Source organism: Thunnus albacares, chromosome 3 (assembly GCF_914725855.1).
Source record: "Thunnus albacares chromosome 3, fThuAlb1.1, whole genome shotgun sequence".
NCBI lineage: Eukaryota > Metazoa > Chordata > Actinopteri > Scombriformes > Scombridae > Thunnus > Thunnus albacares.
This window is the reverse complement of record NC_058108.1, coordinates 20130980-20158564: the sequence shown is the minus strand read 5'-3', so window position 1 is coordinate 20158564 and position 27585 is coordinate 20130980. Positions and strand designations below refer to the sequence as shown.

General features: G+C 38.7%; 1 protein-coding gene across 1 annotated transcript; it reads right to left on the bottom strand.

The window, feature by feature from the left end:
* Positions 1–76: 76 nt before the first annotated feature.
* On the bottom strand, positions 77–26364 carry cabp4 (calcium binding protein 4). The gene is made up of 9 exons (XM_044339877.1): positions 26273–26364; positions 21364–21424; positions 20753–20854; positions 20220–20358; positions 14556–14586; positions 13806–13949; positions 6248–6357; positions 1805–1952; positions 77–289 (listed from the first exon to the last, which is right to left on the bottom strand). Exons 2-9 carry the CDS (start codon positions 21417–21419, stop codon positions 261–263), a joined length of 759 nt encoding a protein of 252 aa, XP_044195812.1. The 5' UTR covers positions 21420–21424; positions 26273–26364; the 3' UTR covers positions 77–260.
* Between the last annotated feature and the right edge of the window lie 1221 nt (positions 26365–27585).

The window sequence follows — 27585 nt, the reverse complement described above, 5'->3', positions numbered from 1 at the left end:
TCCACCAGGGGGCGACAATGCAGCATTATTGCTTCGTAAAGTTAAGCGTTTCATAACTCACCCCTTACCCCTAATATTTACTCAAACTCAGTCTTTATTATCAAAATATAAATAGATATCTTTGTCTCTATTTTTTACAATCATACATTTCAAATATACAGAGGAAAGACTGCAGCAGCAGGAATAAACAGTGGTTATGGATATATGGTACACAGCCCTATGGATCCAGTGCTGAATGCTCCATCTTCTTCCATAGGAGGTCATCGTGCAGAAAGCATCATAACAAACTCTGTAGAGGGAGACAGAGACAGCAGCAGATCCACCGATAAGGACTAATGACACTCTGATATCATGAAAGGACAGCAAGGCACGCAGCCACATCATTATCAGCCCACATGAAATTGCACTGGAAACTAACCACAGCTCACAGTGTGATATAATGAAAAAAAATGTTTCCATTATCACTAAGTTAATGAAAAACTGAAGTGGTGATGGGGTGATATGTTAAAGCTGAAAAACTGACAGATAGAGGAGCATTTGAGCTGAAAATTTAAATATGACAGTTTAATTTTTCTTGCTGTTAAAAAATAATAATAATAAAGAACTGGTTAAGCCTTGTTAAACTTTAAATATTAACAACTCCAACATGCCTACTGCCATTTTTTTCAGGCTCTCTTCATCTCTTCTTGACTTGTAATCAGTAATCAGTTTGATTACCACTTGTTTCAGCTTGCTGTATCCATTATTGTGGATTCACTTGTCAATCAGGACAGCTATTGATGTGTCCTGTCAACGCTTGAGGCAGGTTTCACTAAATCCATCCAATCAATCACATCTTCCTTTACCCATTGTCTTCCTGGAGGGCTTTGCTCTGAAAGACTTCTGATTGTAGATGCGAATCTATTGATTGACTAAAGCTTTAATTCCGGATGAACCCACTAACATTGTTTCTTGAGGTACAACTCCTCTAACCATTTTCTATAAAAAGAAGTAAACCATCGAATCAGTCACTTGAGCTTCACCTGCACCTAGATATTCAGATCCGTCTCCCCAGTGCTTATCGGTCTGGTGCCTGATTGTTGGATATTCTGCCAGTGTGGACAAAACTGGATAGATACACTCAAACGCTGCCCTAGGGGCTAATTGATGATAATGAGGAGCACCTGCTTATTGATCCCTTCTGAGACTGACACGCCTTTTCATATGTTCCCGATAATTGCAATTGATTGGATTGCTGAGACAAGACAAACAGGATCACACCTCTAAGCACCTCTGCTTTTTTCGGCAGCCTGTGATCGCACTAACACACTGTGGTGTTGATGGTGCCTGACGTGCATCTGTGTGTTTATATGTGTGTGTGTGTGTGTGTGTGTGTGTGTGTGTTTATTCACTCGCGAGGTAATACATGGTAATGTAATTTCTGCAAAGTCCTTGAGCCGTCCAACAGTGTGTGTTCTTTACGTGTAACATGTGACAGGTGTCCAGGCATGTGAATTGATTGTCTTAATGCACTGCTGATTAGATTGGATTGGCCCTTCCAACCAGCCCACCTTGACTTAACCATCCCTCCTTTCTCATCGCACCCTTTTCCTGCCTCATTTCTTCCCCATTTTCTCCTTCTCTCCCCTTCATCTTCAACCCATTCCAACTAGATTTGCTGACCTTCTCTGCTCTGTCCCTCCTCTACGTCACTCTTCCCTCCTGTAAATCACAACACCCGCCTGTCCCAAGTGTTTTATCATTGGTTTTTATGAATTGTATTAATGTCTATCCACCCCCCCCCCTCCAGCCCCCAACCGCTCACCATCAAAGTCGATGTTGCCATCTTTGTTGAGGTCAATGTCGCTGAGGATCTCCTCCAGCTCTCCTTTCTTCAGCTTCTCCCCCAGGAGGGTCTTCATGCCCTCCTTCAACTCGTCGAGTGTGATCTTTCCATCACCATCACAGTCAAACTGCAACGTGTTGGGTTAGTGGAGAGCAAAGAGGTGGAGACAAGGACATGTAGTGAGTGAAGAGAGACAAATAAATAGATAAAAAGGTGAAGATGATTAGGGGTGAGAGAAAGAGCAAAGAATGAAAGAACAACAATGCGTGTTGCTGGGCTAATGAGGTGGGTGGACAGATTGAATGCAGTACAAGGAAGAGGAAGAAAGACAGAAACAGAGGGGAGAGAAATTTATCACAAGACCCAGATAAACAGAAATAATTTTATAAATTATACCACGCAAAAGTTAATTAAATTTCTTCAGTTATCATCGAGTTTCACTTGGGTAATAGCTGTAACATGGCTACATGAGGTCCCTGGAAGTCTGAAAACAGCTTGAGTCTGCAGATGGGGCAACACTGACTCACAAGGTGTTAGTACTGAAGTGAGAAAGACTTTTTAAAGTGATTATGAGACTGAGTTGGAAATTTATTCTCATTTGATTGAAGGGTGCTTTGAAGTTGCAGAAGTTTTTACTCAAGAATAGTGTTGAGATTTAATTAATATTCTCTACCAGTGCAGTCAAACGTCAGAACATGTGAATTTCTGGATTTTGACTGTATCATTCAGGACCTTGATGATGATGCAAGCGTGAGGCAAGAAACTCTAGATACAATAGCAGATGACCATGTAACCTTGTGTTTTCAAAATAGAAAACAATAGAAACATTTTTATGCTTTTTGTTTTTGTTTTTTACTTGTTTTGTTGCTTTATCTTTTGCCCCTGACTGCGAGTCAAGTTTCCCATCTGGGATAATAAAGTGACTGAACTGAATTGAATTGAACCTTGTTAACGACTTTAATACATGAACAGAGCAACACACGCTTTTAAAAACTTTTTATGCAAACGAATGAGTCTTGCCTACAGATAAAAGCTTGATAGATGGGGTCAGATAGTACTGAATGCCTCCCCACAAAGCTCAGACGCAACCAAGTAAAGCTCATTAAAACACCACAGAAGTTCAAGACCAGAGTATGTTTTTTAGCCTTACCAGCAGCGTGTCTGGGATGGTAATGTCAGTGTGTTTGTCAGCCAGTCCAGCACTTTGGTCCAAAAGGAAATATCTCAACAACTGATTGTCATGAAACTTTATACAATGAAGGGTTTCAGTCATACACACATCACATAGGTGCAGTTGGACTCTTAAAAACACAAAGATCAAAACGTTGTCTATTTGGTTTTGGAGTAAGTATACAGATGTTTTTTTCGACATTTTTTACAGACATTCATAATGCAAGTTCAACATAGCCAGGATATCTTTTTGTTAGCTTGCTTCACTGATCCTAACATTGCATACAAAGCTGGCTATCAACTAGCTCAGTCAACTGTGGGTTTTCCAGCTACGAGCACGTTCATGTGAAAGGCTGTTAATTATGAATGAATAACTTCATATGATATGAGATGAAATGGTGATACCAAGTACCTGCAGCAAACTTCTGTTTTAGGGACAGCATATTAATTGACATATTTAATGAAGTGAAATGTTAACAAGTCTGTAATCATACAACAGAATAAAAAGATGTAGAAACACTAGAAATAATTTCCACATATTAAAAGTAGGCTGAGGCTTAAAATAAATGCAGTAATTATTACATATGACTTAAGTATAGAGTGAGTATTTTTTGCTATTTAGTTGGATGAAGATGAAACCTTTCTGAATATGTCACATAAAAAAAAAAACTTACAAGTAATGCCAGATTGTTTCTGCCACTGAAGCAAAGAGTGGAAAAGTAGTTAATGACTAATGAGGTTTATCTGACCCACATGTTGCATTTATAATCATGGGAGCTAATTAAAAGTGTTTGGATTATTTTCTAATAAAAGACAAACTTTTGTTTTTATCTCCAATTATCATCAAACAGTTGTCTGATCTTATTCTGAGCTGCAGTGATGGAATCAGAGTGTAAAATCATCCACATTGTCAGCTGTCACTCCAGGGATAAAATGTAGTGAAGTGAAGTTTACACAATTAAAATGCAGCTAAAATTATCATCATGTATTTGGTGTCGTAAATGACCTCTCTGTTTGTTAGAAGCTCCGTTTTGAAACCAGAGTGGAAATATAAAGCCTGGAACAATAACATGTTTCCATTGACCTATAAAAATATGTTTTAGTCTTTTTTACTTGTCACTTCATTGTAAACTCAGGACTTTTGTCCATGTCGGTATATGTAGGAATGATGACTCCTTTTTTTCCAGTGATCTGATCGGTCAGTTAACCTGCTCCGGAGCAGGTTAGCTGTTAAGCATAAGTTACCATGGCAATATAACCCGGTAAGAAGTGAACCACTGTTTTAATCTTGAAAACCCAGAGTTAAACCTGAAGTTACCTCGCTAACTCCAAATCCTGCTCCATAGCACAGGCCTCAGAACTCAAAATATGCCTCTGCCAAACGATACATACTGCTTTTAAAGTCCAACAGCATTGCTGTCATTGCCAATTGTATTGTAATATCTACAAAGTAACACCCAAAAATGTTTAGTGTGTCAGCATTTAAAGCAGTTTTCCAGAGAAGGGTTTGAGAGGCGGGTGCCAGGCAACAGAGAGCATTACAGTATGTCGTGTGTGTGTGTGTGTGTGTGTGTATGTGTGTACATGGGTAGTGTGTTGGTGTGTGTGTACATGCTGATCTGGAGTCAGTTTGGTAGGCTTAGGCTTTGGGTATAAAAAAAAAAATTCGTTTAAAATATGAATTTTTATTTATAGATATTATTCATGTAATTTGCATGCAAAATAGGTCTACCCAACCAGTGGACAAAAAATTCAACCCGTGGCAACACTTCAAAAGTAGCCCAATTCCGCAGGAAAAGTGCAGACCTGGCAACCCTGCCTCTGACAACCACCTCCTGGTTTCCTCCCCCTCACCTCAGCCCAAACACCATCCAGCCACCATCTCTCCATTGCTCCCAGTCTCTGTAACAAAAGACTTACTTCTCCTTACCTGCTTGTCCCGTGTCTGCATTTGGGTTCAGCCTTAATACGTGACACATGACTTTATTTTCCGCAGCATTACAGTGAGGTTGATATTTTGGGTTTTTGGTGAAAATTCACCACAACTGTTTTCATAAATAACATCACCAAAGTTATTTATGAAAATGATTATTATGTTATTTTGTTATTTATATATATTTTGTTATGATTATGTTATCACCTGACTTTTCATCTGGCACCACAAGCAAGTCAATTTGTGGTTTATGACCAAATACTTGCAAAACTAATGACATTCCCATCAGCCTTGTCGCATTTTGTGTTTAGTGCTAATTAGCAAATGTTAACACTCAAACTAATATGATGAACATGGTAGGCCTGCAAAACATCAGCATGTTAGCATTGTGTGTTAGCATGCTAAATTTAGCACTTGGCTCAATCCTGTGTTAAAGTACAAACTCACAGACTCTTGTTTTAAATTTACATTGTTTGCTTTAGCTCCTAACATTGTTACGTTCCGAGGTGTAACTAAACACTGTTTGGTATAGCCATGGAGAGAGCATATTTTACATAAAAAAGCATTAACATTGAAATACCATAATTTAAATGCCATAACTTCCCTGAGGCAGCAGCTTTTATTAGGCGCTAAAAGTGGTCACATTTAATGCATGAGAACAAATTTATAATATAGATTGGCCCATATAAATGAACAGCAGGAGCGTCCACTAGCATATTGTACACTCTAGTCTGATATTTATAACCATTAAAAGCACTTTCAGTGCTGTCCGTTCTGCAGTAATCATTAAAAACCTATCAAGTAGTAATGTGTTAAATGGCTGAACCCAGGTGTGTGGCTGTGCTTATAAATAACATCATCACCTCATTTGTTTTGTTTGGTCAAAGGCTATGTCACATCAGGACTTGGCTTTGGGGGACAATCAAATTGTTTACCTGCCTCTGTATTGACGTCAGAGATAGCAATTCAATAGAGATTTCCTGCAGATTATTGAGGCACCACAAAATTTAAAATAGAAGAGCAGGCATGTCTAATGAGCACTAATGAACAGGTGAGAGACAGAGAAGTGCACATATATAGTGGTTGCAACTAGGCTACATTAAAACATCAATATTAATTATCCTCTTTCCCCATTTTTCTTCTGCATTAATAGACAGCTATGCCACTTCCCTTAGGCTTGTTTACAAGTGAGAGCCATGAACTCTTGAACGCTCTAAGGAAAGGTCCTATTGCACACTTCAAAGTAGGCCTACTGTCACAATACCAGGCGGGCTGCTTGAAGTCAGACTTCTTTGAGTTTTTAGCTGGGGGCCTCTTACCTGTTTGAAGGCACAGCGGAGCTCCTTCAGCCCGACCATATGAGCTGTCTCAGCCAGCATCCTTGGTCCCATTAGCTCACAGAAATCATCAAAGTCTACATGACCACCCCCTGTAGGAAGACAGAGCACACACAGTTGGATGTTGGCACATACATGTCGGAAAACACAACATTGACATATTATCATCTTATAAAGTCATGATCGTGAACCTATTAGCAAACAAAAGCTTATTTAGCATAAACATTCAGCAGACAAGGGGAAACTTAGCATTCATTCGCAGCTGTATCTAGTCACCTGGTGAATGTTATTAATGCTACTTGTTGCTCTGCTTTAGTCTCTACCAACTTCTCAGAGAAATAACCATCTTTTTAGCTGCTAAATGCTCCTGTATGTTGACCAGCTAGCACGTCTGTCTGTCATGTGGTGCTGGGCATGTAGTTTACTATACTGTAGGTTTATCTGAGCCCTTTCACTGAAAAACAGCTGCCTGGTGTGGCTTGAAACTACACTTATATGTATGGAATTAGATTTGTTTCATAATAATTTAACAAAATCTACCCAAAATCAAACTAAATAAATTAAATTGAAAGTGAATAAAAATAATTTGAAACCAAAACCCCCAAATGCAACACTTGATTACTACAGTAAAGAGAAGAGATTACTGTAGTAATCTACAGAATTTAATTGGAATTTCTCCTTTGCTGTCACTTTTTCTCAGTTTCACGGCTGAATTTTTCAGTTTTGTACAACTTGTTGCTCGTCCAGACCACTGACCTGTCATTCTGAAAGTAACTGGCCATTGGGGATGCAGCCCCAAAACAACTGGCCAAAAGGAGGTCTTAGTGTCAACTGAAAAATTCAAAAGTGAATCTGAAAAAATTGACTACAGAGAAATCCCAATCAGTGAAAGAAAAGTGGTAAATATTATAATCAAATATCTTGTATAGTTTTATTGTCAGTTTTGCCTTTGAGGTCATTTTTTGTTTGAAGTTCAAGTCAGGTTTAACATATTTTTAACAAATAAAAACACAATCAGTGAAAAACTAGCCGTTAAATAAATGTAGTGGAATAAAGGGTACAATATTTGTTAAAGATAAAGTTAAAGTTCAACTTTATTTGTCCCTGAAGGGCATTTGGTTTTGTAGCCTGAAGTGCAACAGAAAACAAACCTGCATTAGCAAGAGTGACACAGACTCAGCAGAACTGCATCAATGAACAAGCATAATCATTGAAACAGTAGTCAGAACAGTAACAATGACTATCTTGTCATCCCCCTACATAAAATATGACCAGCATAGCATTAGCATCAAAATACAATACAATGATGACTATCCTGGCATTCCCCTACATGACCAGCATAGCATTACAATCAAAACTCATCAACAAATCCACCCAGCGGCAACAACGTAATCAGAAATCAACATAAACTTCATCCTACAAGTAGGCCTTCTCACTCATGATGGGCAAGCTATGATCTTCTCCCTGAGTTGAGGAGGGTAATGGCTGTGGGGATGAATGAGTGTTTGTATCTGTTTGTCTTGATTGAGGGGAATCTGAAGCGGGTGTCAGAGGGTAGGGATTGAAACTCCTGATGAAGAGGGTGGGTGCTGTCAGACGGGATGTAATTTGCCCTCTTCACCACCTGACAGCTATACGGAACAGACAGGCTACACTGTTAGACACGTGTAATTTTGCTGCTTGTATTCACTATTTTAGCCAGTGCATTCTTGGATTTGACATTTAGACTGCCATACCAACAGATGAGGGGAAATGATAAAATTGATTCTATGTAGGATTTGTAAAAGACATCATCAGGGACCTGTCAACATGAAACTTGGTTTTCGTAGGCAGAAAAGTCATTGTATTACATTCAAAAGTGAGATTGTTCGATGATTGAACCAAGGTATTTATGGCCGACGACAGATTCCACCTCTTGACCCTCAGTGATCGTGCTCTGAGTGGGAGGAGGATGGTGTCTAAAGTCTATGCACGTCTTTTGTCTTTGATACACTAAATTGGAGGAATGAATTTTGGCACCAGTTTAAAAAAATAATCAACCACAGGGCCATGACCTGATTCGTCATCGTGGGGGAGACTGACTATAACTGAGTCATCCGCAAACTTCAGGATATATTGGTTCTGAAACTGGCTCCGACAGTCATGTGTATACAGAATATAAAGGAGTGGTGAGATGACACACCCTTGAGATGAACCTGTAGATGAAGAGAACTCCTCTGACATGCACTTGTTCACCCTCATCCTCTTGGTCCTGTTGGAGAGGAAGTCAAGGATCCAGCCAAACTAGTCAACACCAAAATAGTTAAGATAGTTTATCCACCAACAGGTGGGGTTGAATGGTGTCAAAAGCTGATGAAAAATCAACAACAGCTTGGCATGAGTTTTACTGCCCTCTAGGTGCTTGAATAAAAGGTCAAGCAAGATGGCAGTAGCATCCCGGCCCTGTAAGCAAACTGAAATGGATCAAGAAGGTGTTGGGTTTTGTCCAGAAGTTCCTGTTTTCTTTGTTTTGTTCCGGTTTCTCAAAGGACTTCATGACCAGGGAGGTCAGGGCAACTGGCCTATAGTCATTCAGGACCTTTGGGTGGTTGTTATCGGCAACAGGAATCACAATAGACTGTTTCCATAATTTTGGAAACCTCTGCTGGCTGAATGACAACATGAAGATATAATTAAAAATGGGACCTAGTTGTTCTACATGACAGGTGAGCAAGCGGCCCCAAATGTTATCTGGGCCAGGACTTGTCTTGCTTTTGTAGCACTTAACAGTGCATTATCAAACATAGTAAGGGGGGACAAGTTAGAAAGGCTAACTTTTAGTTGATCAGATTCATTAGAAAAATTGTGAATGTCAAATCTGATATCAAATCTAACTCATTGAGCTCTTGGGCCAATGACTTGTCAGAGTTAAAACCATCTAATGCCACTCTTTTCTACTTTTATCCTGCAGACCAACTGTAGCTTTCATGACATCCCATAATTTGGGGTGACACCTGTACAAGTGTCTCACAATTGTACTTAAGTGCAGTACTTCTGTAAAGGTAGTAATGGCTTCCTTTCCTGACTTAATACTATGTTGTCTGTGAAACGTTAATGAATGTCCTTAGTGCTCAGAGACTCTTATAATACATTTAACTATGTGCTCATTTATGCTCCTCTCAACCCAGTTTTGTTTTGTTTGATCCCCATGGCAATTATCAAAACAGACTGATACAATGAGATGGCTCATGTTATTAGTTTGACAAAAGACAGGCTTATTTGATAGTGTAGATGAATAGGCTCGGTCTGTTTTCATTATCCGGGCATTGGTGGATGTGAAAGACTACTTCAATAAAGTCATGCGGTCATTTACTGGTTCAGAAATTTAATCAGTGCTCTCAGTCTCAGGACTGTGGCGGATGAGAATCAAATGGCGAACTCTGCTTGCACGGAAAAGCATTTTCATGGGGCTGAATCTTGAATCTAATGGCTGTCATCTAACTAGCCATCTACTAGTTACAGCAGCAGCTGAAGGATTCTGAGATAAAAGACCACTCCTTGCAATTAATTATATGATTTTTCAGTTAGCAAAGGATTTTCATAGTTGCCTCAAGGTAAGGTATATATTATTTTGGCTGCCTGGCTTGTGGAGCAGAAGTCTGGGGGGATTCCTGACACTGCCTTAAAAAAATCTCTGTGCGTTAAGTGGGTCAGTCTATAATCATGGAGTAGAAAACCTATCCCAAAAGTCTTGGGAGATTATTTTTCTTAAATTGATAGTGCTATGCTAGTTATGGGAAAAAGACTGAATTTCACGGCATCATTGGCTCTCTAGGGATTACTGCAGAACTGCAGAGATTAAACTATAAATGTCTACCATTCTACCTTAGAGGTCAAAAAACATCAGTGAACAGATGAAAAATTGATATTATACAGTATGACATGATACTTATGTTTAAAAAAATAAAGCACAAATGTTCTCAAAATTTATCTCATAGTTTCCCTTTGAGATAAAAATGTTTTTCTACTCTGTTTGAAGCATCACATATTGTGCATCTGCTGCCATTCATTGCTGTTATAGTGTATAAAGCTTATAATTCAAATGTGAAACACCGTTTTTATGGCTGGAACATTACATTAAATGGAAGCGTCTCAATGAAATATGAGTCATTTTATACACATTTCCCTGTAATTCGGCATGAAGTATGAATTTAAAGTACATTTGTGTTCTGTTCACATCAGTTGGGGACATTTACGCTGCAGTGGCTCTCTCAATCCTGCTCAAGATCCTTGCTGTTGCTATTTTAACCATCTTATCAGGAAATTACTTACACTTGGGACAGCAGGTGAATCCAATTAACTAGTTGCTAGGTCAGAAAATCAGCTGCACTCTGGTCCCTGAGGATCACCACCTTACTGTATCTAACATGATGTATGTTTTGAGGCCAAACGATTATACGCTGGTCCCACAATATTTTGCTCATTATCAGTGCTATTGTCCTGGGGTCTCAATGCTATGTTGTGTGTAAATTGATCCTGACTTCAGACTTTTTTTCAAAGAAGGCACTTACACATATAGATGTTTCTAATTTCAAAATCCTTATTATAATAAACCATGTAATAGGGATATGCCTGAATACAAATACGTTATTCGGCAAAGCACAAATAGTGGGTTTTTTACAAACATTTATTTCGTACAAATATTTTTGAAATTATTTGTTTTCGGGAAGAAAAATATCCTAAAATTAAAAGTGTAATAAAAATAAAAACTGGATTTTTACACCTATTTCCATTTTAATTCGAATACAAATACAAATATAAATAATTTTCCAAACAAATATAGATACAAATACTGGGCTTTCTGCACATCCCTACCATGTAACAACACACACTACACCAATTGGTATGATTAACCTAACCACTTGGTTAAAGGGTTGCTTCACCTAGTTACAAAAAATAAAATAAAATAAAGATGGTGTCTAGCCATGCTGAATTTTATTTGCCCAGGTCTTTGGAGGTTTGTGCCTCCACCCTAATACAATGGAAAGTACTCACAGCATTGATCATGACAAACAGATTCAACAGCAACATTCCCATTCAGAAACGTCCCCATTACACAGAACACCTTGTTGACAGTTTGCATAAGAACTATTTCTTCAGTAGAAGCCTCAGCAAATAAAACCAAAACTGTCTAAAATGCTAGATAACTCTGTGATTTTTGTAATCTGGGTGAAGCAACCCCTTTAGAATAAGAGTAGAGTAATAATAGGCTGTAAAGCAATGTTTCACTGCCCATAAGTATCAAGTCTGTTTCACCTCTGACCACACTAACGCGACACCACTACTAATGGAGCATAGCGTTAGCTCAGGCAGAGCACTGAAGTTGTACTTGTTTCAGCTGATTGGCCTCAGCTGTTTTCAATATGCTTTTACAATCACTGACTCATCCACAGCTGTGTGACTGGTAACATCCACATCATCATCATCACATTCATGCTGGTGTATACCGTGAACATTTTAACCTGACAATGTCACAGTTCACTCTGCCGATTACGCTCTTATCAACACAGTTTGCTGCTGCAGCTCCTTCCACCACCGCAACCTCCTCTTTATGTGGTACTTCAATATTAAGACTGACTACTAAGATTTTAACTGAGATTTAATGTGTATATACAGTACCGGTCAAAAGTTTGGACATAATTCCTCATTCAAGTGAATGGGAAGGTCTGTCCAAACTTTTAACTGGTACTGTTTATTTATTAGGAGGATTAGCTCTCCAAGCAGAATCCTCATTGCTACTCGGCTTCTTTGAGAACTCCCTCAAGCAGCAGAACCTTTTCCGCCAAATCTAACTGTATAACCATTTGCTATAAATGATCACTACTTGACGTAAGTGTCTCTTGCTGAACTGGGTGTAGTCGAGTCTTCAGAAGTGTGCTTTGTTGCGCCTGTAACCACACCCAGGAGTACACTTCTATATCACTGCAGCGAGGTGACAAGATTTTCAGCTGCCTTCCCTGTAACGTCCATGGCACCTGGCTGCGTCATGTCCCAGCTCTGTCACAGATGCCAGAGACGATCACCTGCCATTCTAACCAGTGTTCATGTGGTCTGCAGATGCCTGCTCCACTATCTTTGTCTGACATGTCTATTTTTGCTGGACTGGCTCACGTCTCTGAAGTGTGACATGCAAATGTGAGTGTTTATATATGCCTGTATTTATTTACGTTTGACTCAAAATTAATGTTTAATTATGCTTTTCATATGTTACTGACTTTGTCTTAACACACATACAGCAAAACTAGTTTTCATGGTTGTATTTAGAGAGAGAGAGACTGAGAGGAGGGAGTGAGACAGTGTCGTTCAAATCTCCCCCTGCACTCTGTGATCACATTATAGTTATTCTCATTTACATATTTTCTGTTTCTGTTGTCAAACATTGGAAGTGGTGTGAAATTTGATAATGGCTGATAAATACTACCTGTTAACCAGTAGTTATTATCTGTCTGCTCAGCTGCAGATAAAATCATTATTTTAAGATCACTGCACCATCTGACAAAATCAACAAAAATACAGGTTAATGACAGCAGCTGTGCTGTGAGGTGAGCTGTATTATCATTTAAAATCAGTGATCACAGTTAAAGTCAGAGGCACAACTACATGTATAGCAGATGCTCTGCTTATGAAACATTTACAGGACACTGAAACAGTGACTTAGCTTTGACAGAGCTGAAACATGACGCAGCCAGATCTTGTGGACATACAGAGTTAAAGTTTCTCTTTAAAAGTGTGCAACCTGCACACTGTGGGGACCTCCGCTGCTCCACTGCATATAAACATGTAAAAAATGCTCTGATGCAGTGTCAGTGTGATACAGGTCTCATTTATACTGTAAACCAATGCTGCTGGATTGCTGCATACATGATGCTTTAATTAGCATACAATAAAAACATCACACTTCTAGTCCGCTCTTTGTGTCTATGCCCTGTGTATCAATTAAAGCTTTACGTTAAGACTTGGCAGAATCTTATATAGTAGGTGTTGTCAGATTTTACAGGCCTTGCTTTGACACTATGTAGGTGTTATAGGAACAAGTTCTCCATGCTTATGGCAGAAATCCAGATATCAATACAATGATGATTCACCTTGTACTTTGAACATAGAGATTTATACTCGAACATTCGGAAAAGAAAAAAAATACGCTGACGATAAAAGCAGACAGAGGAAATGTAGGTCTAAACGAAACACACACTTGTACATGCAGACTCACATTCTCTCATCACACTCACTCATACACCCTTGCACCTGCAGAGTGAGGGCCATCAATCAGTCTGCTAAAACATCTTCAATGTCCCCAACTCCAAAGACGAACATCAGTTCCTTATGTAGTCATAGAAAAAAAGCACGTATGCAAGCACACGTGTTTGTGCAACACTTACAGACACATTACTCACACATTCACACTTCAGAAAGACCCATCAATCATTCACACATGGTGTAGCCACTGAGGAAAGAAATGAAAACTATCCACACACATACAAACAGACAGACGAATACACACATTTCATCTTGATTTGCTGGATGATCTCGATGAGCTCCATCTCTGTAGGCATGTAGCCCATGGTCCTCATGCAGTCTGCTATGTCTTTGTAATGGATGAAGCCATCCGCATCGTAGTCAAATTCCTTGAAGGCCTCCTGCAGCTCTGACAGACACACAAACAAATTACAGAGATTGCAACAAACCGTAAAACAAGGTAAAATGTTTTTCCCAAGAGTCAAACACACATACACACCAACACACACACATGGTCACTCATGGTCACTTTGGGGGACATAACATAGACTTACATTCATTTCCTGGAGACTTACCCTAACCATAACCATAACCACTCTCTGCCTAACCCTAACTCTACCCTTAACCCTAACCCTAACCACTGACCCAAAAATCAGCTTTTTCCAAATTGGGGACATGGCTTTTGCCCCAATTGAACACGCTGTCCCCAATTAACTGGTTCTGAGTCTGTAATTTGTCGCCAAAGGAAGCCTATGACAGACCACAGTCTGGAAGTTCCAGCAGCCAGTAGTATGCTCAGTAACATCAAGTTATATTGCTTTAATTGATTTTTTAGCTGAGTCACTGGCTAGAACATTTCAAGGCAGTCTGAGAAACCTTCAGTCTCAGTCTCTTACATGAATCACGAAGAGGAGCAATCACAACAGGAGAAAATATACCTACAATTGATAAAGCTGTGTAGTTGAGTTGTAATTTATTGTGTGCCTGCATCGTAATCACACCAACATCATCTTACCATCTAACTCCTCTGGCATCAGCTCTCTCTCCTGTGCAGCAGAGAAAAAGAAAGACAGAGGAAACTATTACAAGAGAGCATCGGCGGACGGGATGTAAAATCAGGGTGGCTTTAAAGCTGCAAATTCTCCTGAGAAATACCCCAGTGATAATCTGTTTTTGACTACCAAATTAGCATAACATGCATATCATGTCAACACTGCTGCATACTGACAGTAAACTCTAATGGGATTTCAACCCAGACATGTCTTTCTAATTTGCAAAATGACACAATATCACACACTCCCACATGCACAAACTCACCCAAACACATCCACTACATTTGCAGCATCCTGAGGGAGACGCAGCCGAAGCTGAGTGTGTGTGCATGCAAATACACAGCCACGCACAAACATGTGAGCGTGAGTTGCGCACACCTTGCACCGTCGCAAAGCAACATAGATGCATGTAAACACAGAAACACACACGTAGACACTTGCCTACACAAAGACACAAGGCATATAATTTGCATAAAGCCTTGTGTGTGAAACACTCAGTATTCTCTGCCTTGTTCTGACATTTGCTCAGGGTGACTCTCCCTCTATTTCTCTCTCTCTCTCTCTCTCTCTCACTCTCTCTCTTCCTCTTACTTTTTCATGTATTTTCAGAGAAAATGATGCAAATCTAGAAGCTAGGAACAAAATCTCCACAGATGCTCATTAAGCATAAGCATAAAGTGGTGAAATTTATGTGCACCGAGGGTTTAAAATAGCAATATGTTAATAACTCCGCTGCAAACTAATTTGGTCGTCAGTTGCAATAGTGTAAAAATACAGATCCTCAGGCAAGAAATTTGTTAGCATTAAAAGGGTGTTTCATTTGGATCCATATTGCCCATGAATGAATATTTTAAAAAATGTGATGGCACATATCACACCCCTCAGTCCTTGACTCAATTTTATAATTAGCATATTTGTAAACATGTGCTGACTTGAATTTGCATATGTAGAGCATGGTTGATTGAAAGATCTTTGTGAAATTACATGAATCATTTCATAAAAGTAATGAGACAATGTTTCTTTAGCAGGATGCCTTGTTTAAATCATAACTGTGCCTACAGCAGCATTCAATCTCTCGTTAACAATGTGCAAGTCCTCTGCAGAAATATCATCACATCCACAGTGGGAGGCTAGAAACATGCAAACTCAGTCATCTTAGTATGGAGCAACGGAGCCTGACATATGGAGATATTGTTTAGCACAAAGATGCCGCAAGCCTGAGGATATCTATAAGTTCAAAGACACTAGACTGATACAAGAGCTTATGGAGAGTATAAAAGCTCTGATTGTTGCACTTATTCGCTGAGGGCTTGTTTGTCCTCGTTCTAATGCGGTAAGGAAAAATATTGAGACTGGATAGAATTAAAGACAGTAAGATAAAGACACACTAGCAGCAGTGGAAATAGCAAATTATAACTGTCCATGTGCAGCATTTGGATTTTACTTGAATGTTTCTATTATTTCAGTGCTTTTATTCCACTGTATTTCGGAGGGAAATGTTTCACTTTTTACCTCATATTTATCTGATGGCTGTACTTAATAGTTTTATATGCAAAACTCACAAAAGCACTCGCAAAAATATACTTCATTATTGCATATAGATGAGATAGACAATTGTGAATGATAACATAGCTTAATGCATCTCTGAAGTAACATGTTCTTAAGTCTATTTAATGCTAATGCTCACCTTACTTTTACATTATTATGTATGGCCATTGCTTTTCATCAAGAGCCTATTTTCATTATGTTATTGCTATTTTTATTAGAAAAAAGGATTTTTCAGCCTTCAGTTGTTCTTTTCACTGCTGAAAAGTGAGAGATAAAAAAGGCAAATCAGAGCTACAATGACACTGAAATGCAAAGAAAAGTGCAATATTTTTTCTCCTAATACATGTTGGCACTCAGGGCAGCTAATACATAAATCATACAAGGTCATACTGTTCAAGTCCACAATAGCTCCAGGAAAAGTAGAGGCCCCTGTGGTTTATTTGGAAGATGCTCCACATGGCAGACGTTCAAATGATTATTCACTGTAGAAATTGCCAACAGAGTTAAAACACAAATGCAATGCCAAGATGCAACTGCATCAAGAGTTATTTCACTATACAAAGTGCTGTGCCTCAAATACTACAACACTTGTGATTTAGATAACTGTTTTAAGTTTTAATATGATTTTCAACACCACGACTTAAAACATCTCTGTTGCCCAGAGTACAGCAGCACCGCTGTTTACCCTGCAAAGGATCTTCTAGCCTACAAGGGCATATTTTGATAGCAAGGTCAACACATTAATTGGATTTTTTTTTCGTCCAGAAAGGATTAGACAGCATGCCATGCAGACTCTCAATTCATCTGTCAGAACGAGCCCATTAACAGTTAATTTCATTCTGTCTGCCTTCACATGGCCCACTGAGCAGCCTACTGCTTTGTAAGCATGACGCATGGACACATATGTGGACAGGCCTATATTCCTCAGATGGAGAAGGCACTTAAAAATGTCCATACAGTTACAGTATATGCAAAGCAAATGTTCATTCCTTCAGTCCATTTTTGCTTGACATCAACAATTGTTTTTCTTTTGCTATTTGTCTCTCCCAGCCCTTTCTCTAGTTGGATCTAATGAGGGCTGACAGTGGACCTTGCTAAGGGGGTTATTAATGCTTGTGTTGATGCAGGGATTAGGAACACTGCAGGATGGATGGTCTTCATGCCTCAGTCTCAAGGCAGCAACCAAAACAATGTGTCCTTTGTCCTGTGACACAGACCCCCTCTACAGTACCTGGCTACTAGTAAATTCAAACCAGGGACTGTCACAGGAGAGCAAAGCAGATCAGTCCTGGCAGGTGAGGTAGTAACTCAGGGAAGAACGAGTCCACAGTCGCTCAAGGTCATTGTGAAACGGTTTTCATTCCCCATAAATTGGCTTTAAAACAATGAAACAGTGTCATTAGTTATTAAGAAATCTAGTTATGAAACATCATTAAAACGTTCATAGGCACAAAACTCCCTTTGGCGTAGATTTTTGCTGTTATCTTTTACAGTAAATCCCTCTCCTATGATGAAGGCATTTATGGAAAAGCCTTTGGCTCTGCTTATGGTTTCACCAGGGTCTCTTAAGGTTCCAGGATGAAAAGGATTTATTATGAGTAACAATAATAATCAAAGTATTTTTAAAAAGTGCATTACATAAAAAACTAAAAAAAGAAAAAGAATCAAACGCATAACAGGGATCAGAACAGATAAAAGAAAAAAAATGCAAGAATGACAAAAACAAAAGGCCCTTGATCTAACTAAAGAACTGTGATACTGTTACATAACAATTTTTTTCATGGATTAAATAACTAAAGAAGAACATGTACACTATGTTTAGGCAATGATAAGATAACAAAGAACCAAACTGATGTTTAATGAAAGATATAGATAAACAGACAATGTATATTACACAAAACAGTCCACATCAAATACAAATCTACATTGTGGCGAAGTTTAACCATTTAAGTTTTAGTACAACATAGAAAAAGTCCATTTCCCATCAATTATCTTAATGGGTATTTGCCATTAAGAGTTCTGTCCTTGATAGAACAGAGTTTTTAAGTCAGTCTCATTAACATCCTGGATCTGATCCACGTCCACTTCCTCAATAGAAAGAGTCAGACATGTAGCCAAAGTCTTTCTGTCTGTCTCCCACTACCTCAAACACATTACTGGTTCTGTGAAGGACAACACAAATCTTCCATGGCCAATTAGGACTAAAACATACACACACACACACACACAAAAAAATAAGTCAAATCATTCAAATTTTATATTACAGTTAGACATTTACTGTAAAGGATGCATGGTACATAAATCAACTCATGTTTTTAAAATAAATGAGAAAGGTGCCATTGAGCTGGATCTTTAGCTGTTGTCATTTTCCCAAATATTCTGTGATGCCCTGCAGCTACAGTATCTGGGATCAGGGTATCAGACATGGCCACAGCCAGTGACGTAACATGAGTCAAGCGGGGTAATAAAACAGGCACTGCACTGCTTTTTTTTTTTTTTTTTTTTTTAAAGATTTAGAGAACGAGGCCTGTATCAGATAGATCAGTCTGAATGAACAGAGGTGGGTAATGATGTTCACTTTTCACGGTCATTTGACCCATTCTGTATCCGCAATTATTGGTTTGCAAACAGGGCATTACAGCAAACAAAACCACAAACAGCAAACAACCAGTGTTTAAATTTTCAATCAATAGTCACCACTTAAAATCTGCTGAACAAATGGGTCCATTTTCCGACACCACTCTGTGTAACAATTCATTATATCTTTCTTCTGTGACTCAGTCTGTAAACCTCCACTTTATTAAGTGTTCTTTGGTTTCTTTTCACTATAAACTGCTCTGCGCCAAACTCATCTTTATTCCACCTATATTTTTAATAATTTTGTTAGAAATTGGAGTTACAGATCATTCAGATTGTTGAAATAAATACCCATCACGGAACATTGTGAAACAACAAAAGCTGTTATTAATTTTCTCCATCGCACTGGACTCTACATAAGGATTGAACTCATTCTACAAATGGAATAGAGGGCAGCAATACGTTGTAAATTTCATCAGGAGACAACGGTATTGTCATTGTCTTTTTATTTAATTTGCTCTCTTAAAGGTTAAATCCACCCAAAAAACAGAAAACATTTTTTCTCACTGGCCTTTAGTAGTATTAAGACATGCAGACGGTTTTGAAGTATCCTGGTGTGATTTTTGCAGAGATCCACACAACAGCTTTTAATTTAAACTATACATAATAATTGGACTCAAAGATTATTTTGTCAAACTGCTGCTGACACCAAGTTCTTTATTCAGAGTAACAGGGACACTGTTTGCTGAGAGAGATGCTGTTAAATTTTTAAAATGTAGGTAGGTTTTTTTTTAAGTTTACATGCTCTTACATAATCAGTTTACAGCTGGTCTTCTGTAGTATTCTGATTTCTTAAACATCATGCATATGAGAAACCTGGTTTCTGTGATTGGAGTGGGGGACTTGGGGTTTCTAACCAGCTTTAGTCCTGGAGAAACTACTTTAAGCGCCACAAACAAAACTCTATTCACTCTCATTGTATCATAAAATTGTATACAAAAAACCCTGGAAAAATATAAATTTAAATAAAAGAAAGACAACTTTTTTTTCTTGGAGTTTTGGGTCCTTATTGCTAGTTTGAATTAAAGTTGTACTTTCATTTTGGTTTGTGTGTGCCATGGATGTATTGTGCAAATAGGTGTGTTTTCCCCCTGGACTTTATTCTAAAATGGCAGCCACTGTATTATGTGTCATTTCATATCAATTTCTGATTGGTTTCTTTGTAGCAGCAGTCACATTAAAAGAATTTGGTCCTAAATTTCTGACACTGTCAGTACTTTCCTGCAAGCTTTGTTTGGTTGCCAAAGCTCCAAATCAGTCATTGGTGCACGTGTCTCACAATGCGATCCAGGACCTCCATTTTAGATTGACAACCGAAGATTTCACCACTTTTCTCTCAGACAGCCCAAAAACATGCAGTGTGAAAGCCATTTACCAAAAAGTACATCAAGGTCATGACAACATGCATGTGTGTATAAGCAGCAATGTGCTGTTCAACTAACCTGTCCAAAGAGTTTATTGAGGAAGGAGATGTAGGCGGCGGCCACTGCTGAACTGTTGCTGAGGCTCCTTTTACTGCGTCGTTGACCGTCATCCTCACCAGAGCCCTTCCCCTTGGCCGAAGGAGACTGTGACTTTGAGCTGTGAAGTGTGCATTTGCGTGCCAAGTGTTGAGAGCTGTCATCATTAAAGCTAGGCCTATAATTTCCCCTCATAGCTTAATTTAACAAACACACTTAAGTGCCATTTTGTTGGTATTCTTAGAAAGGTGTTTCTCCATCTAGCTGCCCTTGAAATAATTACCCAGCATGAGTGAAATGATTGAAAAACCTCAGCAATCCGACCAGTTAACATCAGTCATTAGGTCTGTCACTAGAGAAGGTAGGAAGGAAGCATTTAAGAGGAAGTTTGAAATTCTGAAGGCTTGTTTTGCGCCTGATGTACCAATCGATGGCACTAATTGGGTGCACAAATCCACACAACCCACTCCCCTTGTCCTAATCAATGTTGATTAGAAACAGAGAATGATAATAACCAGAATTTCTTGGAGAGGCTGAGCTGAAGGGCCTTGTTTTTGAATCTCCCAGAAGCGAGCGATCTGCCAGCAGCTGCACCCCTCCCTCCTCGTGGAGACATGCTAGGAGAGAAAGACGCCTTAATCAATTTAAAGTGCTCTAAGTGTAATTAATATGAATACTTTTCATAATTTAAAAGCAACAATAAAATTTAACAACACTGAACTTTATGGATTGTCCTAATGATGGACCATCCTGTTGTGGAAGGTCTTAGATTGTTGGTAGACAGCAGTAGCAATGAGGGGCAATTATTTGAATGTTCAGGGATGTTTCAGGGATTGTATTACCCAGAAAACTATAAAAATCTTTCTAAAGCAGACTAGACCATCTCCTATGAGACTGTCTTCCTGTTAATTAATTGCTTACTTGCTACTGTATAGGAAATGATAGTATAGATCGTATGTTGCATATCTTATTTTATGTTTACAAAAAAAATTGTGACAGAAAGAACAGATTTAAGGTTTACAGCCTCACCAATTCCTAATTGAGCTTTTAGTTAAGTTGTAAATAAGACTTTAATGGGTATATCAATGCTATTTTTCTCCACCAATTTAAATGAGATCTTACTGACCTGTTGGCAGAGGATGGTCTACTGTCTGGTCCTCCCTTTGAACTTTTAAGAGACATCCTGGCTGCGAGAAAAAAAAAGAGAAATGTGGAGAGATTTGAGCACTGAGGAAAAGACAAGAATCCTCCTGATGAAACAGTGAAGGCAGACATAGAGGAAAGTTTTATAAAAGCTGCATTAACAGATTTTTTTTTTGGCCACTTAATTAAAGAACAAGCTGAAAACACAATTACCACCTTATAAATAAGGTGTTTTTGAATGTGTAAGCAAACAGTTGCCTATTAACACATCCACTAGACACAGAGCAACATTAGTATTTATTTGTGTCGTGATTCTGGACACCAGATGAATTTCAGTCCAATATTCACTTTCATTTTAGCTGTGTTTTGGTCTCCACCAGCTCCTGAGGGAAATATCTGATTGTTGAGAGCTAAAAGACGCTAAAATTTCCTGAGAAGCTAAGAGGTTGAAAAGCTGTAGAGTTGGGTCATAATTTTCTGTAGGTTTGTCATTACAAGCGACTCCTTTCATATTGCACATTTGATCCACTGTTATGTTGATTAGTGCAGCTTTAAGAATTAAAGCTTGTCCGTTATTTGCTAGAATTTCACACCAAGTTTAAAAATTGTAAAAGAAGAGACATGAAGATAGGATCCTCTTAAAGCTCTGACTACTGAGGGAGGAATAATTGAGAGACAGATTGATTTGGACAGCGGGACTCACACCTAAACAATAAAATGAAATAGTGTATGAACAATATGCGAAGAACAGGAGTGGGTGGAAAGCTCAAGACAGCTGAGATTAATGAGGAACAAAGGTGTGGATAGGAAGAATTTGGTGAAAAATGGAAAGATGGGAGTATGAGACAGAAGAAGATGGAGAAGAGAAAGACGATGGAAAAAGGGAGTGAATAACAATCACGTGTATAGGACTTGCAGAGGAGGAGAGGAGAGACTTACGGCTGTCTGTTTGAGGGGCAGATTAATGTTCTGTCATGGACCTCTGCGGGTTCTGGCTATCAGCGCCTGATGATGAACGGCCGTACTTAGCACTGATGTGCTGTAAACACAACGCCTCACTCCACCATCTCACATTGCCACAAAGATGGTGCGAAGACAGATACCCAAGATCTGCTCCAGCGGCCGCTACTCAGGCCGTGTAGACCACGAGGGCCGTAATGAGAAGAGACATGAGGACCAGCCGTTTAATGCGCCTCTGCCAAACGAGATGCATTCCCAGCTCCCACTGGGTTGAACAAAACGTGCCATGACTGAGTAGTGATTGCCTGTCTGTCACGCTTTCACCCAATCGGTTTGTATGTGCTACATGCTGACTGCAACATGCTTAGAGCATGTTAAGCTGTATGGGTGGAGCAGGGAGGGATTTTCATGTCCATATGATTACAGTTGTAGAATGCTTTAAAAAGTGTATTTATAGTCTATATAATGTCTGTACTACACTGTACAAATGATATAGCAATCTTTTATTTATAGAAATACATACATGCAGGAGATGATACATTCTGCTTTGAATGAAAGATAGATTCATGATGTTCACAAATCTTGTTTGCAAGGACACACAAACGCACACAAACTCACACATCTGGCTCTACCGCTCCCTGAAACATTCATATTGAACATGTGGGTAAAACATCAGGATTTTCTACACTGGTGGTCTCATATTGTTTGCCTGAAGAATTGCTCTCATCTTCAGTGAGCCCAACTCCCATCAGGGTAAACAAACACTCACACACTCGCAAGCACAGACTGTACACGTGCGCGTTTCACTACACAAGTCATTGAGCAGCGCTGTGCTGTGTGTCTGCAGCTCTCCTCCCTAAGTGGCCAATTGCTGTCAATCAAGGAGCCGACACAAGCAATTTTTGGTCCTAATCAAGCTAATTGAAGTAATGAAATGGAGAGCCAGGTGGACTGGGCTAAAACAAACACAGCTAACCCAGCTGATGAGGAGGAGGAGGAGGAGGAGGAGGAAGAGGAGGCTGCACTCCAGAGCTGCGATGTTGTGGTAGGACTTGAATGGGCCTGGCTGGAGTGTTAGGGGTTAAACGCTGAATGGAAATTCTAAATATATTTCACAAGAGCCACTGCAGTGAAGAGTGCTGAGATTCATTGTATATGTTACACAAACAAGACCCACACGCTGTACACACACACAGCCAGGAAACAAACAGAAAGAAAACACTCAAATTATTCCACCAAGGCTGCACCATCCGCTTAATCTGTTATTTTAATAACCGAAAATGTTTTTCTGCATCTGGATGTGGGTCTGCATCAAAAAAACCCCACAGTGATACACAATACACAAGCATGCTGTTTGTGAATCATGATGATTTTTGGAGAATACCTAAATCCTGTTGCTATTATTAGAGCTTTGTACAAGGATGAATTGTGCAAAATATCAAGTGAGTCACACTCATGACCACTGTATGGAGATTTCATGTTGCTGTAGCATCACATACAATAAGTCATCAAATTATGCACCGTTGTTCAGAAGAGAAGTGTGTTCACCTGCCTTGTAAATTTGGCTCCAATTGAAAGTGTTATGGCAGTTTATGACAGATAGGCTATGCTTAAATAAATGTCAGCAAGTCCTTCAAAATATATGACAAAATACAAGGGGGACCAAAAAATTCGACAGGAGCAGGGTGATCAGATTTGCAGCTACAGCTTGGTTAAACTAAAATTGGGACTGAAAGAGAGAATATTTGCCACCGTGGAAGAAATCCAGGAAGAATTGCAGGGGGCTCTGGACATGGTTACTAAAGATGACTACAGGAAATGTTTCCAGGAAGAGGAGAAACACTGGGACAAGTGTATTGCATCTCAAGGAGAGTACTTTGAAGGGGATTAGAAATGTATTACTCTATTACTTATAAGATTTATAATGACAATATATATTTTAACAATTCCAAGATTTTTTTTGGGTTCCACACCCTGTACATTATTTCTCATTACTTTCCAACGACACGCATGAGTGTTTTCTCATCTGGCCACTTTATCGTCAAGAGGACCGTTTGTCAGTTCCTACAAAAACACATAAGCTCATTTCAACAATCGTTCATATGAATGTTTTCTGATACCTTTATGGTCCAGGTTTGGCCATGTTTAGGCACAAACATGAGGAAAGATTACATCTTTGCACCTGACAGACAAGAGCCATAATTCACCCTCTTGTCAGCAACAATCCCTAGAATTTGGCTCTTATGACAAAAAACCTCCAAATAATTAACACTTTTTGGGCTCATGAATAGTTTATTGATCTAATTTGGTGAAGATTGGATTCAATATGTAGGAGGAGTGGTGAAAAACTCTAAATGGTGAACAATCTATTAAAGGAGAAAAGGGTTTGACCCAGTGGTGGAAGGTTACCAAATACATTTACTGAAGTATTGTTCTTAAGTACAGTTTTATGGTGCTTCTACTTTACTTTCTTATTTTTTATTTTATGTTACTTTATACTTCTGCTGCATTTCATAGGGAAATATTGTACTTGTACTCCAGATAATGTATTTTATATTTTTTGTATTGATGATCATTTTGTAGAAATCTGTTTTCACCTTGACATTAAAGGGTCTTTTTCTATTGATCAGTGTCAAAAAATTTACATAAAGCATCTTTATACAGTATAATAAATATATCACTGAGTGGGGACTTTTTGCATAATACTTTTGAGTACTTTTGAAACATGAAATTTTATTTAAGTAATATTTTTAATTCAGGACTTTTACTTGTTATGGAGTATTTTATGCTGTGGTATTACTACTTTTACTTAAGTAAAAGGTCTCAATACTTTTTCCTGATAGATTTCCTGATGATAAATTTGCCTCACAGATCACGATTTAGGAAGAAAATGTAAAGGCAACATAAATGGCCTCATACTTGTAAAGCACTTAATGTTTTTTATCATGTATTTTTAAATTGAAATTCTAAATTGAATCACTTGTTCTTGGGCTCATGGCCTGCATTTACACCAAGCATTGTTGTTTTTGAGATACTAGGTAAACAGACAAACACGTCCTTGGCAGATGTGGAAAAAAAAAGAAAAAGAAAAAAGAAACACATATTAAGTCAGAGAAAAAAGCACACTTGCTGCTCTCAGATTTACTGTGAGTTCAGGTGAGGCTTCACTCCTCTTTATACTCTCCCATCTGTTTTCTCTTTGTTTTTGTATCATCTTTCTATCCACCTGCTGTCCAGTCAGAGGACAATCAATCCCAGAGGATGAAACCAGCCTGTGTCTGATCCATAAACAACCAATAGTAATACAATCGGGTCTGACACTTCATCTTCTCTTCACCTATCTCAACACCTCTCCACACTTCCTCCACCTCACACCAACCTTTATGTCATGGCTCTGAAATGAGACTGTTCCCTTCAGTATCAGTTCAGATAGGAGGGAACAGAGGGCGAGAATGAGATATTTTTCTTATTCACTGACATCTGTTATTGTCTCTTCATTTACAACAAACGCCTTATTGCTTCTTTGTATAATTCATATCTGATTACAACCTCTTCTTCCTTGTATTTCCGGAGGCCAGACTGATAATAACACGGCAGAGCCGCCTTGAATAAGTCTGTTGATGTGATTGCGTTGTAGCAAGCAACAAGGGCACAAATATTGAACCAAAATGAATGCAAACCGTGGGCTGGCCATCTGTTGGCTTGTACAGCAAAATATACTTGAGATCCAGATAATCAAATATTATAAAGCAGAGCCGAGACGCCTGTCAGTCTCATTAGAGTGTGAGTGGGCTGCCTGAAACATGCTCTGTAAAATAGGCTCTACAAATGAACTGTAGCTGATTCCAGTTGCTTTGAATTATTAAGCATTGCAAAGAAAAACAAGTCGACACCTCACTATAAAACAATAGTACAGCAAAATGCAATCTTACCTTCACCAGGCACCAAAAGAAAGGAGAGTAGAAGATTTTTTCCCTATCTAATCTGATTGTCTCCCTTGTTTGTGTTGGATGAATGAGTGAGGTGTATCTGTATGAAGGCTTACCTAACCTGAGGATTATATAATGAAAGGTGATTATCCAGCTAAATATGTCTGGATTAGAGATGTAACTGGCTGCCGCTGTCCTGAAGAACAAAAAGGGCAATGATACTGTCTCCCTGCTGAGCTGGGACATTCTGTGTATTTGGACTAATCTATATTTCATTTCAATCTATTTCGGTTCAAATTACTTCAGATTCAACATCATGAAACCTTTTCAAGCTTATACCCGCCTGGCCAGACAATGAACACAAATGGAAGAACAAGGGAACATAAAGTGAAGGATAACATTAACATTAACCGTAGATATTTTCTCAGTTTGATCCACAATATTACTTCATTCTGTACAATTTAAAACTTAATTGAATTATACACATCAATTTATGGCCAATATTTTTAACTCCCCCTACAAATCCTGATGAATTGGTTTTGACCAATAACCATGCCGATAGTACTGTATAAGTCAATGCCTCAGCTCTCTTTTTTTGATGGAGGAATGCCACGTCAGGGCAGAAACTAAAGCAACAAGAAGACTTGTGCTCATTAATGAGTCAGTATGAAACAATTTGTCCCTATTTAATTTCTATATAATTACTGCAAACATAATCATGACAAAAAAGAGGTGAGAAGAAAAACGAGCGAAGCATCACAAGTGTCATTGGAACCTACCACAAAGTGGAAAGCAACAAGAGCCGCAACAGAGCGTATTTACGGTTTCTGCACGACAGACAAATTGTGCTATGAACTAGGTAGTATCTTTAAGCATTTACAATTGAGTGAATGTGTGTGTTACAAGAAAAAGCACCCAAAGAGCACAAAAGATGTCTTACTCAACAGACAAGATGAACAATACTTCATGCTAGTAAATTAAAAATTTTGGGGAAGCACAACTTGGGAGAGCCTATGCAGAATATAATGCTGTATTAGATGACAGTGGGGATAAAATGAGGTACTTGACATTCAGGAAATTAAGACATACCATAATGTTGCAGCGTTGGCAGCAAGCAGATAAGGATATATATATTATGGCTATAAGTGTGAAAAAAGGCTATTTAAGCTGGGGAAAATTGAACGTTCAAGAGTTTAATTAACTAACAGCTTAAGAAGTAGAGACAGAAGAAATGTAGAAGTCCATTAAAGCCTGTAGTGGCATGTCCATATACTGTCACATGGGATGTAGGAGCGTTTTCCCTTTTTGAGGTTTAA

Bases quoted from the DNA above. Each gene is read 5' to 3' on its own strand.
- cabp4 (XM_044339877.1), bottom strand. From the start codon at position 21,419: ATGTCTCTTAAAAGTTCAAAGGGAGGACCAGACAGTAGACCATCCTCT. The intron at 20,359-20,752 runs GTTATTATCATT...CACACTTCACAG, and splicing joins AGCCTCTCCAAGAAATTCTG to CTCAAAGTCACAGTCTCCTT. The intron at 13,950-14,555 runs GTAAGATGATGT...TGTGTCTGTCAG, and splicing joins GATGCCAGAGGAGTTAGATG to AGCTGCAGGAGGCCTTCAAG.